This window comes from Poecile atricapillus, chromosome 7 (assembly GCF_030490865.1).
Source record: "Poecile atricapillus isolate bPoeAtr1 chromosome 7, bPoeAtr1.hap1, whole genome shotgun sequence".
Classification (NCBI taxonomy): Eukaryota; Metazoa; Chordata; class Aves; order Passeriformes; family Paridae; genus Poecile; species Poecile atricapillus.
The window spans coordinates 24,736,280-24,749,906 of record NC_081255.1 but is presented as its reverse complement, the minus strand read 5'-3'; the positions used below and the strand labels follow the sequence as shown (position 1 = coordinate 24,749,906).

At 56.8% G+C, this 13,627-nt stretch overlaps 2 protein-coding genes across 3 annotated transcripts in view; both read left to right on the top strand.

Moving 5' to 3' along the window:
• Position 1: 1 nt before the first annotated feature.
• On the top strand, positions 2-3,288 carry LOC131581071 (selenoprotein Pb-like). 2 transcript variants are annotated; one of them, XM_058842950.1, is made up of 5 exons: positions 2-131; positions 864-1,080; positions 1,177-1,389; positions 1,509-1,644; positions 2,274-3,288. In XM_058842950.1, the coding sequence occupies exons 2-5, from the start codon at positions 878-880 to the stop codon at positions 2,517-2,519; spliced, it is 798 nt and encodes a 265-aa protein (XP_058698933.1). In that variant the 5' UTR covers positions 2-131; positions 864-877; the 3' UTR covers positions 2,520-3,288. The 2 variants fall into 2 exon arrangements, with proteins under 2 accessions (XP_058698933.1, XP_058698934.1); XM_058842951.1 differs by having other exon boundaries at positions 14-136.
• Positions 3,289-12,067: 8,779 nt separating this feature from the next.
• ZSWIM5 (zinc finger SWIM-type containing 5) overlaps positions 12,068-13,627 on the top strand; it is a 99,251-nt gene continuing 97,691 nt past the window's right edge. The window contains exon 1 of the mRNA XM_058842139.1: positions 12,068-12,765. Coding sequence (XP_058698122.1) covers positions 12,087-12,765 — 679 coding nt within the window. The 5' untranslated portion in view covers positions 12,068-12,086. The remainder of the gene's footprint in view (positions 12,766-13,627) is intronic.

Sequence of the window (13,627 nt, the reverse complement as noted above, 5' to 3'; positions counted from 1 at the left end):
GCTCCAGCCAGGCCCTTCTCCTCCCTCCTGGGCGGGGAGAGTGGACAGGAGATAAAAGGGGGACCAGGGCCAGCTGGAAGTTGCTGAAAGCTGCTGGGGCCCGAAGCGAGGGAGGACTGCAGCAAGGAGAAGTGCGGTATCGAGGGCTCGTTCTCGCGGGGAGAGGGCTGGGGAGTGGGGGCACATCCACCCTGACCAGATCCTTCGTCTCCCTGCTCCCTCCCCAGATCTTCCCCCCCAGGCCCCTATCCTCCCCCTTGCCCATTAAGTGTGTTGGATATTATAGGGATGGGGAATATCCCGGGGTGGGCTGGGTTAGGTTGGAGGACGTGGCTTCAGGCAGATGTTGGGATTCAAGGGCTTTAAAGGCTCTCTGTACCCCCAAAGCACTTTGTGGGGCATCAAGGACTCTCAAGGTGACCTGAAGGTGAAACCATCTCTGTCCCAGTGGCTGCTCGCTGGCAGCTGAGATGATGAGGGCTGTATCCCTGCTCCCTTTCTGGGGCAAAGACAGACCTCTCTCTGGGGTTGGGTTTGTTTTGTGGGATCAGAGAAGTGGAGAAGGCCCCTGGGAGGAGGAGCACCTTCATTTCTTGAGATGTGGAGTAGGTGTCCACTGCCAGGGGAGACCAGGGCGCTGTGGCACTGGGTGCCCACAAAATACAGTAGCAAGGAGCTGGGCGCTCCAATTCCCCACCTTGTCCCACTTTCCTTGCCCCTTGGGGTGGGGGTCCTGGCTCCCAGTGCCAGGATCAAGCCAACACTGCCCACAGTCCTTGTCTGCCCTGGAGCAGGATACAGGGAGATATTTTGGGGTTGCAGTGGATCTGGAAGAAGAGTAACACCCTGTGTCCCCCTGCCAGGGCCAGGGTCGAGGATGGGGCTGCTGGTGCTGGCCCTGGCCACCTGGCTGGGGCTGGCCTCGGCCTCTGAGGAGGCGGCCAACACCAGCCGGATCTGCCAGGAGGCACCGGCATGGACCATCAATGGCTCGAGCCCCATGGAGGGGACGGCAGGGCAGGTGACAGTGGTGGCCCTGCTGAAGGCCAGCTGACAATTCTGCCTGCGGCAGGCCCACAGGTGAGCCGTGCTCCCCCTCCCCAGAACAATCCCCCAGCCTCGGGGGCGTAGGGCAGCCCCTGCCCCGGCAGCCCCTCCAGTGCCTCCTTCCCGCAGCCTGGGGGGCCTGCGGGAGCGGCTGGCCCGGCAGGGCATGGCCGATGTCCACTACATTATCATCAACGAGAAGGCGCCGCTGTCCCGCGCCATGCTGCCGGAGCTGGAGCGCCATGCCCCGCCCGGTGTCCCCGTCTTCCAGCCGGAGCAGGGGGACCCTGACGTCTGGCAGGTCCTGGGGGGTGACAAGGACGACTTCCTTGTTTATGACCGGTGAGTGTCCCCCCACTCGCCTGAGGCTTTTCGGGGTGTTACAGAGCGTCCAAAATCTCCCCTTGTGGCTGGGGATTCCAGACCCCTGCCTTGAGCCAGGCCATGACTTCTCCCCTCAGGTGTGGCCGCCTGGCTTTCCACATCCAGTTGCCCTTCAGCTTTCTCCACTTCCCCTATGTGGAGGCAGCCATCCGCTCCAGCCACATCAAGGACTTCTGTGGCAACTGCTCCCTCTACCCCAACACTACCCAGCAGGTAAGAGCTGGAATGCTTGCTGGAGCCGGGATCCCTTCTGTCCTTTGGCACTGCACATCAGGAAAAACAATCTTATCTCTGTGCTGGGGATGGGCTTTAGGTTGGCAACTGCCCTCAGATGTGTTTGAGAGGGAAGGTGATGAAAGGTCTGGAATAAGGGCACTTAAATAGGTCAGAGCTTTCCGGTTGAAAAGGAATTGACAAAAGGGGTCATATCCCATGTCTGGGAATGCTAACTAGGACTGTTCTGATAGCAGAAAGGGCGGGCAGTGGATGCAGAGGTGGCAAGCTCAGAGCATAGAAAAGGGTGTAGCTCTGAGCTTGGCAGGCGATTAGTCACCTCCCAGGAGAAAAATACATCCAGAAATACTAAATGCATATTCCTCTTTCTGGACCACAGACAGCTGGAGCCAAGGGACACAAGCGTAGAGATCTGTGCCCTGTGCTGCAGCCTCTCCTGTCCTTCCTCTGCCATGGATCAGGGCTGGAGAGCATTTGCTCTGACCCACAGATTTCTGTATGATGAATGCTGGTCTGCCTTTTTCCCAGTTCACAGCTGTGCTCCCAGGCTTTCTGCAGAACTCTGTGGCATTCACATACCACACCAGTCCTTGTGTTACTTTTCTCAGGCTAACAGTACCATGGAGGGCCCTGCAACCCCGAGCTCACTTCCTGAACACGAGGGGATGGAGCCAGAGACCCCCATGCATCAGCACAAGCCCCTCCATCCTCACCACCATCACAAGGTCAGCAGTGAGAGAGAAACAAACCCAAGTGAGGACCACAAACCCGCTACCCATGCTCACCACCACCATGGAGACCATGGCCAGCTCCATCACAAGGGGAAGAAGCAGAAGGAGGAGGATAAGCATTAAACCAGGCTGTACAGCCTTGCAGAACCCAGTAGTGTGCAGATGACCCCAACTCACTTCACAGAAGCATGGAAGGACTTGCTTTGTGCTGCTGGTCACCAGCAGCGCTGATTTAACAACTCCCTCCAGCATACCCCATGTGGGTTGCACTCCTACGCCGTGATAAGAATGGAAATTCCCCTTGGACCTGCTCAGTGCTGCATTTTCAGCCCCAGGGCTCAGTTCTGAGCCTTCATCTGCCACTGCCTGTCTTTCTGTGCTCAATGAAGCCCGCTGTGCAAACCAGGAGTTCCCTGGTCATTGCTGGCTGACACTGCGCAGAGCAGAAGGGCAGGGGTGGAGGGGCCAGAGCTGGGATGGGAGCAGCACTGCTGGCATCTTCTGCCCATCCAGACACTCCTGGGTGTGCTGGAATCCCTGGGTTTCCTGGCCAGGGAGCGAGGGGAGGGACACCGTGTGCCCCACAGGACATGGTCACAGGGCACTGAGGGCACGAGGAGCGGTGGGATGTCGCAGCTCCCCATGGTCCAAACCCTGTACCCCCATAGCTGTCGCATGCTGGGGACCCCGCAGACCGTGCACACGGGTATGTGCAGTGGTGGTGGGTGGCCGCAAGATGGTGGCCTTGTCCCCTCTTGGAGACCCAGGGGCTGTAACCGATGGGCACAGCCCGAGGAGGACAGCGTGGGGATCCTGAGGGCTTTCCTGGGGTAAGCGAGCTGGGGAGGGCAGCGTGGATATCCGGAGTACGAATAAAACCTCTGTGAAGTGACCACTGCTCAGTCTGGCCTCTGGTGGGCCTGGGGGTGGCTCTTGCTCAGTGCTTTGCTCTGGGCACAGAGGGGGACACAGGGCTGGATGTAGAGCCCATGATGCAGCAGCTGGGGGTGATTTACATCCCTTGAGCAGGGGTTGGACATAAAGGGGTTGAAGACTGAAGAACAGTCTTCTTCAAGAGAAGACCCCATCTCTTTCTATCTCCTGGCTGCCTCCCAGGATGGGGGCCCAGGACATTAACACTGTGACGCTTGGAGGGTGTTTGGCTCTGCACCTTCATACCTGGCTGGTAGTGATCTTGGGGTGCCTGCCCCAAGCTGCTGCTCGTTCCCACATGCAGTCCAGAATCACTGTGGGCATCTTGTCCCCAGCACCCAGACCCATCCCCACTGCAGGCACATCGTGGGGCTCCCCAGCCCTCAGGCAGTCATGCCTGCCTGCAGCTTGGGGTGCCCCAGGCCTGCCTCTGCCTTTTACTCCAGCTCCATCCATCATCCCACACAGCCCACTCCAGACCTCGCAGCCTGAGTGGGGAGCAAAGAGAAGTTTTTCTGCTCAGTGTTTTCATGGTGCTGTGTCCCGATGCTGGGTCATCCTGTCTCTGCTGGAGGATGCTCTGTACAGTGACTGAGACAAGAACCAGGGTGAAAAGAAGCTGTTCTTCACAGGGATGAGAGCAATGGGATCAGATGTGTCTTTCTCACCAGCCAGGCTCTCCCATGGGGTGCTGGCTGAGACATCGCTCCCCCTCCTCCATCTCTCCTCCCCCTTCCTCCTCTACCTGCTCCCAGTAGCCTGCAAGGGCACCTCTGTCTGCTGCTCCTGCCATCAATATTGAGGTTATCTTTTTCTTCTGGCAGCTGCTGTAATTGAAACAAAGCAGGCCGGGCCTCACGGGCTCGGCTCCTCTCGCTCATTTTGCCGGTGCTGCTGAGACAACTAATTCATCTTATCGATGCATGGTTGGCCTCTTTTCCACCAGATCCACGCAGAGTGGTCTCCCCGCCACAGCTGGTAGGGGCAGACTGTGCTCCTGTGGCGTGCTGCTGGGCGCTGCTCTTATCCAGCTTCTGGTCCTTGGCTTACCTCAGCTGGGTGCTGGCCACCAGCAGGAGATGTCAGAGGAGACAGTCAGGGGAAGAGGTGCAGACTGGAAGGATCGTGTTGACTTTTGTCTCTTTCTTTTACCTTCTGATGCATTATCAGCACTTGTATTAAATTCCACATGCTTTCCCTGTGCAGCTCCTAAAGGTGTCCCTGCCAGGGATGTGACAGGTGATGAGTGGGGCATACATGGATTTGCATTCCCTCACTGATGATCAGTGCTGCAATTAGCCATGACAGAGAGAGGGATCCCATCTGGTGCTGGGTGTGTAGGCCAGTGCAACAGCTACCATTTGGTTACCTCCCAGCAGACAAATTCCTGGGCCTGAAAGCTTGGGTGGGCATTTTGCTTTGGGTAGAGACGTTGAGGTGTGGGAAAGAGTTTTGACATTGTTTGGGTGAAGTCCTACATGACTGAGTAGGGGTAAGGTTTAAGGTGAAACTGATCCTATTCCATATATTATTGTCCAAAGACCTGAAGGGTTTGGGGTGCCATGCTTGGAGTCCTATGAAAGGATTCAGCACTGAAAGATGCCAGAATCCTGGAGCTCTGCAAATCCTGTGTCAATGTCTGCACTCCTGCAATGCTGAGGGAGAGCTTTGCTCTGGGTGGGGTGGAGAGGTGTTTTGGAGGAGGAAACAGGCTCTCTACATCACCAGTGTCTTGGAGGCTGATGGTGTAAGTAGAGCCAGAGAGCTCCAAGGAATCCTCACCTGTTGGGGGGCTGGCTCAGCTGGGGGGTCAGGGGCCAGAAACAAGGGCTGACTCCAGGTTCTAGCAGTGCTGTTCCTTGGTGCCCTGTTATCTGTGGCCGTGCCACCACCCTGGAGGAGGACAGATGGCAGCTTCACATCACATGAAGCCTTGGCCCTGTGTGCTGCTCCTGCCGAGGGCCAGGCAGATCCTCTCGGGAAAGGAGGAACAGCCAGTCCTAATGTCAACAGAGGCCTCTTGTGCAGCGATGCTGTGTCAAGAAGAGGAATGGGTCCCTCCTCCTCCGCCCATTCATCTGGCAGCAGGGGTTGGCGTGCTGCCAAGCCAGGCTGCTTTGGAAACATTTCATTGAGGAGGCAGCTGAGCCTAGGAAAACAGAATGAAAATATACAGAGGGATCACTGTTGTTAGGCAAAATAAATGCAGGCGGCTGCATTTCTGTCCCCCAAGTCCAGCCCAGCCGGGCCCCTCTGCCTTCTATGGGGTCAGGGTGGTGCTGCTGCCTGGGGATGGCAGCCGTCTATCTCCATCCTGGGTTAGAGCTGGGGAATGAGGCCTGGAGAGATCATCCATAGCTTTGGCCACCTTGCTGATGGCCCTGGTGAAGAGACCCAGATTCACCTTGGTGTAGCATTGCCCAAGGAGATGGGACAGAGCAGAGAAACATCAGCAGGGATGAGCCAGCAGCAGTGACTCGTGGTCCCTGCATGGCCACCAGTGCAGGGGAGCTGATGGAAGCGGGGCTGCAGAAGTGAGTCAGATTTTGGCCACGTTCATTCCCATCTCCCTCTTCAGCATCAACCATGGGACCAGGCTGGGCTGGAGGCCCCCAGCAGGACAGAGTCCAATCTCTGGGTTTACAAAGCCCAGTTGCTTGGCATGTCCCATCTTCTGTCTGCTGGCAGAGGGAGAGCAGAGTCATCCCAAATCAGTCCCCAGAGGGTGGAGATGCCTCTCTGACTTCTGAGCAAAGCTGCATAGAGGTTTGCCTTTCCCTTAGTTTCCTCCTATAACCTCTCTCCTTCCTCCAAAAGCCCTCAAGGCACTCCATGGCCATTTGATGACCTATGAGAGATGCATCCCAGCTCTTTCCCTCCCTCCTGGTGGGTCCAGAGTGACTTGGGGGAGGCAGAGCTAGAGCCCCAGCCCCATGGGATACCAAGGCTCTCAGCCCTGCATAGCTTTCTGTGGCTTCACCTCCTCTCTTTGTCTGCCCAGCACAGTTTTGTTCTGTTATTTACAGCTTAGATCACAGGGTTGAAAGAGCCCAGTGTGAACAGAAAAAGCCCAACCCACACTCTGGGATAGACACATCTCACCAGCCCAGCTCATGTGTGAATTTGCAGCACAGGGCAGGTGCCCAGGGCTGAAACTGGATCTTGCCCTGGTCCTTGTGTTTGTAGGAGCTTTGCTAAAATTCAGGTTCCCCTCCTGCCCTCCTGCCAAGAAAGCAGACATCAAGATAATCCTTTTCTGCCCTGTGAGGGGTGATTTGCCATGTGTCTCTCCACACACCTGAACCAGAAACAGGTTGGGTGTGATGCTGGATTCCCAAATCCTGATGCTAAGAGAGGCCTGGGATGAGGGCAGATGTGACAGTGATGGCCCTCACGGCACCTGAGGAACCACAGCTTAGTAGAGCTGCCAAAATGCCTGACTCCAACCTCCCATCCAGCTGGACCCTGTGATCCACACATGTTCCAAAGCTGGGGCAGACCCCATACTAAAGGCTAACAGAAGCATTGTTTACCCCTCGCTTTACCATCATTTATTCATACTCTTGTAGCCTGAAAAAAAGATTCCCCATTTATTTTAGCATCTCTAATTAAGGGGAAGGAACTTCAGTGGCTGGAAGGGGGAGGCAGTGGCCCAAGAGGGTTGTTTTCTGCTGAGCTCAGACCCGAGACAGCCAGCCTGGCCGGGATGGACATCTCTCCAGTGCGGGACTGAGTAACTTTCTGGAGCACTCTGCGCTTTTAGACTCCATGCTGGAGAGGTGGCTGTTCCTCCTAGAAGCCAAGGGTCTTCTCCCAGCAGCTCCTCTGCACTTAATTGCTGTCTGCATAGCAAATGTGTTTGCTGGAAGGGTGCTGAAATCTCTGTGGCAAGATAGAGGCTCAGCACTTCACTAATCTTACAGGGGCTGGGGGAAGGCAGCCCTGGCAAGCCAGAGGTGTCATGTCATGTGTGGGGGAAAGAGGGAACAACAGCCTGTGACAGCCAGATGTCTCTGCCTGGGTACAAGGGGGTGGCTGGGTCTGCATCATCCCAGCCTGAGCAACCACAGGGGCACACAGGCAAGTAGAGCTGTTCCTGGATCGACATGAGGGTGAGAACAGCCATACCACACCTGATCTTGGAATTCAGCCTGTGCTTGGAGAGGGGAAATGGTACTTTCAGTCCTTGTATTTCTCTTTTGAGTACACAGACAATTGCAGTCACACCTGAAAGAGGCCTTTGAGCTTGTCAGTTCTGGAAAGTTTCATAAAATAACTGGCTGGCTAGCAAAAAGCCACTTTATTAGAGTCCCTGCTGGAAGAGGAGCACAGCAATAACTCAGCGCTAATGAATCAGTGGAGAATCCACAGGGGATTTGAACAGTTTGACAGCAAAAAGCTCCAACTCCCGTCTATGCTTTGTTGGAGACCTTACTAGGCACTGGAAAAACTAAAAATGGTGCTAAACTCCATGGGCAACCAAATCAAGGCGTCCCTCCTCTTGCTTGCAAGGCCAAATATAAGACAATGCTCTCTGTCTCTTCCTAGACATTGGATCTATGGGGGTGCTAAGGAATAACTATCCCGGCCAATTCCTCTGCTCCCAAATGCGTTAGGGCGAGAGAGCTACAGTTACTCCCTGTGTCCTTTCCCTTCTGCCTCTGCTCTGAACAGCATCAGCAACATAGGAAAGGCAGAAACAGCCACACTTCCAATGGGTACTACAGAGGCTGTAGCAGGGAGTTTGGCTGCTGATAAGCCTGTCTTTGGCTGCTTTGCAGCAGCAAATGCTCTGGATGGCTGGAGCAGGAGTTTGGTGTCTGCCTGCACTCTACTATCCTGTTCCTTTCCCATTGTTAATTTGCCATAAAGTTTCTTCTGCCCTTGTATATCTTCATCTGTCACCACAACTTCCCTGGTGCTCCCTGGGCCTTGCAAAGCACTGCTGTCATTTTCTAAAGGCTCAGGCAGTGTCACTCATATTAGTGAGGACACAGCATTGACTGTTGGGAGCCAAAGCAATGTCAAAGCAGCATGGGGGCATCCAAGAGAGGGGAAGATGCCCAGAGAAAGGCAATTTTTCTGCTGAGGATGGGGTTTGGGCATGGTGGGGAGAGAGGAGAACAGCTACATGAAGGTGTGCAGGTGGGAGCAGCCAAGGGGGTGACATCCCCTTGAGTTGAGATGTGGTACCAGCCATCACTTACCTTGACTGTCATAAAACAAAGCACAGGTGCCAAGAAGCCCACAGAGGGGTACATCAGTACCCTTGTCCTTTCTCCTTTTTATAGTCCTTGAATTTAATTTCTAAGAAGATGAAAGCAGTTTTCTTACTCCACAGCACCTGCACCTTAAAGCTGGACTTCTGATTGAGCTGGCACCCAAAGAATTTCCAAGGATATTGCTTTGCATTGCTGCCTACTGTGGTCTAGAGCCCCTGGGGCTCCAGCCCCTTTGGTCAGTCAATTTTCTAGCCAGGGACTCAAAATAAAATACTTCCTGGAGCCAGCAGAAGAAATCAGCATGTCTTGGGTTGCAATGCAAGATATAACCAAAAGTACGTATTCTATTACCATTGTTAAAACCAGGTAGGGCAGTGTTTTTTATCTCTCCCATGACCCATCCCTCGTAACTCCAGGGGGATTTCTTCTGTTAAAGGGCCATTGAGCCTCACTGCATGACTGATAAAATCACATCATCCCATCGTGAGATGCTCCACCCAGGGGGAGGAGCCAAGCATTCCTACCTGGGTATAATCGGAACGCCACAGACAGCCTTTCTTCCACTGGATTCCCAGAGGAAGACAGGACCGATCTACACCACCAGACCTTCAGAGGAAAACTGCACTCTTCTACAGGATCATTGCTTCAACAGAACCACATCTGTCACTCCAGGAGGACTGCAGCCACTGTTTAATAGGACTGCTACCAACACCCTGACCAACAGGGTATCAGGCTGTGTTCTCTGACAGTGTTTTTTGTTTCGTACTACTGCATTTTTATGATAATTTTCCTAGTAAAAACCTGTTATTCCTACTCCCATATCTTTGTCTGAGAGCCACTTGATATCAAGATTATAATAATTGGGAGGGGGGTGGGGGCATTTACATTTTTCCTTTTCAAGGGAAGTTCCTGCCTTCCTTAGCAGACACCTGTCTTTTCAAACCAAGACACAGCACTTGGTGGATAACACCAGTGATCAGGCTAGAAGGGCTGGAGTTGGTGGGCTGCAGCATGGACAGACCCTGACAAAACAGTCTTGAAAACAGGAGGGGAATCAGGACTGCCAGTGGTAGAGGCTCAGCAAATGGCTGGGCTCAGGAAAACGTGCAGTGAATTATTGATGTACCTGGTTCCAGGCTCTGAATGAGCAGCATCAGGGGCTGTGCAGGAGGCTGACATTTTGCATTCTTCCCCAGGGAGAAGAGGTCTGTCCACATTCCCTGGCAGGAAGAGAACTCTCCCCCTTGCAAAATTCAAGGCAATGATGAAAGGCATAGGGAAAGATGGGGAGGAATGGGGAGCAACAAATGTTCAGAATGAAGAGAGAGAGGTAAAATTGGTTTGTCTTTGAAATAACATGCTAACCCCCCAGAGACAGGCTGGCCAGCCACTGCACCAGCCTTGCTTTGATTTGAGTCTGGATTATATGTTTTATGCAATGAAAAGTCAGCTCATTGGCAATGAATAACATCCCTGCTTGGTCTGAAGTCTAAAATCCTCTTTATTGGCACTGTCAGGGGACGACGTAAGTAAGGACACTCAAGGTTGTCACTAGGTGAGCTCTGCAGTGACTGGTGACAGAGGGACCAGACAAGCTGGGGTGCTGTGTCCCAGCTCTCATGCAGTCTCACCCTGTGCCTGAGCAGCCCTGGCAGCTGCAGGGAGACACGGGTACCAGCAGAAATTCTGTGACACCACAGAGCCCACAGCTTCCATCATCAGAAAAGGCTTGAGATTGCTGGAGCGCTCTTTGCCAGGAAAGTGTGCTTCACCCTGGGCTAGGAGGGTGCTTTGGGATGGTCCTGTGAGGTCCCTCTGTGCAGCCAGGGAGGGGCAGAGGTGGACAAAGCCCTTCTTTGTCACCCCGGGACCTGTCACCACAACACTGAGCAGAGGTGATGGGCAAAATGCTGTGCTCCTGTGGCAAGTGCTTCCTGTTGCAACAAACACTTACAGAGAGCAAAATGGCCTTCAGGGTTAAAGAAATGGGGACGTGGTTCCTGGGGAAAATCTGTGCGTAAACAAATCTGCGTGTAGCTGCTGCCCCAGGCTAGTCCCTGCCACTGCTAGCACTCATTACTTTGAACAAGACCAACGGCAGCAAGGAACACCTCAGCCTTCAAGGAAAACCTCTTCCTGACCTTCATCGATTAGCTTGTGGCTTACTCTCTAAAATGGAGATCTCTCATTGCAGTAGCTCTGCCTGCTCTCACCACCTGCCTGAGACCTGATTCCTTCCCTCCGTGTCCTGCGGAGGAGACCTTGGGCTTGGAGGTATCTCGTGGCAGAGCAAAGGCGCATAATTATTTCCTGTTCCCTAATTGCATCGCCCTGTTATTCCAGGAAATGTACTCTTGCACTGTCAGTAAGAATAAATAGGAGATCTCTGCAACAAGGGAGTAACCGGTAATGGTTTAGATGTGACTGAACTGCAGATAGGAAGGAATTGGTCTTGGATTCTCAAAGCACTGAGAATAATAGCAAGAAAACTGAACTTGGAGACCTGTGAGCTCTGCTCTTCCTCAGAGGTTTGTCACTTAAATTTAGACAGGACATAAAACCAGGAACATATTTCTGGGGAAAATCTTGGAATGGTGTTCTGCTGAACACAACAGCAAAGTGATGGCAGGGTGTAGAGGCCCAGAGAAGTGGGTTTCAGTTGCTGCAGCCCGCTCCCCATCAGCCCCACGCTGTGCTGGTCCCAGGGGTGCTGCCATCACCCTTGTCTGAAAGCAGAGGCTGGTGAGGAATCAGCTCCCCAGATTTTGGAGTGCCAATTCAGGCAGTATGTGCTGAAAATATTCATGTGTCCTTTTAATGTAATCCCACCTGAGAGCACAAGAGAGCTCCTGGAAGCCAGCGGTACCTATGTTCTTCATCTCCTCCCACAAAGGCTGAGTGCACTAAAGGACCTGTACCTGAGAACCCCGCTATGATGTGTGGGACGACCATCTTCACTGCAGGGCTTTAAAAGAAAAAGCAAACCCTTGTGCCCATGGAAGGGCAGGGCACTGCTGTCTGCTCTGCTACTTGATGTAAAGCCGTAGGTGAATTACGGGTGAGGCTGGGTGTTGTTTTGTGGGTCAGACTGGGCCTGCACCGGGCACCGCCGGGCACGCAGCAGCCGGGGGAGTGCTGCCACCTCCAGCGCCGCCGTGTCCCTTTGTCCCGCTGGCTCAGGGCAGGCTCCTGGCGCTCGGACGGCCTCGCCAGCCCCTCACCCAGCAGCGCCGTGGGGACCCGCAGTCGCGGGTTTTTCCTCTCCGGGCACGGGGGACACAGCGTCCCCTCCCGCCTGGGGACACGGCCAGGACACCGGGAGGCGCCCAGGGCCCTGTCCTCACCGCGGCAGCAGCCCAGCAGGTGCCCCAGGCAGCGGCGCCCCGACGGGCGGCGGGGGCGGGCGGGGGGCTGCGGAGCGTCCCGCCCCGGCGGGGCCGGCTCCCGGCCGGCGGGACCACCCCCCCGGTCCCCGCCCTCTCCTCCTCCTCCTCGGCGTCTCTCCTCCCCTCGCCCGGCTCAGTCGGTCGCAGCCATGGCGGAGGGAGGAGAGGGAGAGGAGCTGCTCCGCCCGCCGCTGCCCGCCGGCGCCCCGGGCCCCAAGCGCTTGTGCTCCCGGGCCTGCCCGGCGGGGGGCACCGGGGCCGTGCACCCCCGTCCCGGGGCCGCGGGGGCCGGCTCGGCGGGGCCGGGCGCGGGGGCCAGCGGGGCCCCTCCGGCGCTGCCCGGCTGCTGCCCCGCGGCGGCGGCGGGGCCGGCGGGGGCGGTGGGGCCGGCGGCGGCGGCGGCGGGGCCGGGGGGCGGCGGCGGGGGCGGCGGGACCGGCAGCCTGCTGCAGCCCGAGTCGCTGCTGGACGCGGCGGCCAAGCGGGTGGCGGGGAGCTGGGCCTTCGAGCGGGTGGAGGGCCGCTTCCAGCGCATCCCCGAGCCGGTCCAGCGCCGCATCGTCTACTGGAGCTTCCCCCGCAGCGAGCGGCAGATCTGCATGTACTCCAGCTTCCAGCCCGGCCGCGCCGCTGCCGCCGCCTCCCCCGCCAGCGCCGCCGCGGGGGGACCCTCGGCCGCCGCCGCCCCCGCCCCGGCCGGCGAGGAGAGCCCCGCCGCCGGCCCGCCGCCGCCCGCCGCCCCTGCCGCGCCGCAGGGCGAGGGGCTGCCCTTCCGCCGCGGCATCCGCCTGCTGGAGACCGGCGCGGTGGACAACGTGCTGCAAGTCGGTGAGTGCCGGGACGGGGCCCCCGGGGGCTCGTCTGTGTCCGTTCCCCCGTCCCCCACCCCCCCCTATCCCCTCCTGCACTTAAGCCTTTTGTCTGGCGCGGTTGTGGTTTGACAGGAAAATCCTGCCCCGGGGGCAGGGACTGCCGTGCGCTCCTCCGGGAAGATGCTGGCTTGGGGTTTGAGGGGGTGGGAGGGCGAGAGTGACCTCCCCGCACCTCGGTGGATGCGTCTGCCCGGGGGTCACTGGCCGCTGCCCGCAGCTTGGACCCCGTCCGTCCAGTCCGAGGGGGAAAATAAAGACCATCCCTCTTTCTCCCCCCACCAAAGTGCCCGTCGGGGGGTTGTATGGAGGGCACACAGCCCTGCCGCCCTCCCCGACCCCTCAGCCGCGGTCCCTCTCACCCCTGAGCACCCCCACCCGCGCTCCCACGGGGGTCCTGTCCTTTCCATCGGTAGATGGGCTTATAAACATAATGCATCTCTCCAACAGCTCCGAGCGTTCCTCTTTGTCCTCTCCATCAGTGGCTTTCCCTGCTTGGAACATCTTTAGGGGTGGCATCAGCCCCCGCTTTCCTCTTCCCAGCCCCTGCACGGGCACGTCCAGCGGGGCGGGCTCGGGGGAACGAAGGGAGCGCTGGGGGGTGACGAGTCGGGTGGACCCGCGGGTACCCGCGGTGACCTGGCGTGTCGGGGACGGGTGCGCACGGCCTTCTCACGCCCGTTCGGTGTCCAAGGGGCCGTGGGAATGATGGTGGGAATAATGGCATCGTGTTTTCTCTCCATGGGCAGGTGGCTTTTGTGTGCGCTGGTGGAGGGGGATTGCCGGAGAGGAAATGTTCCTCTTCTCCTGTCCTTCTAGTC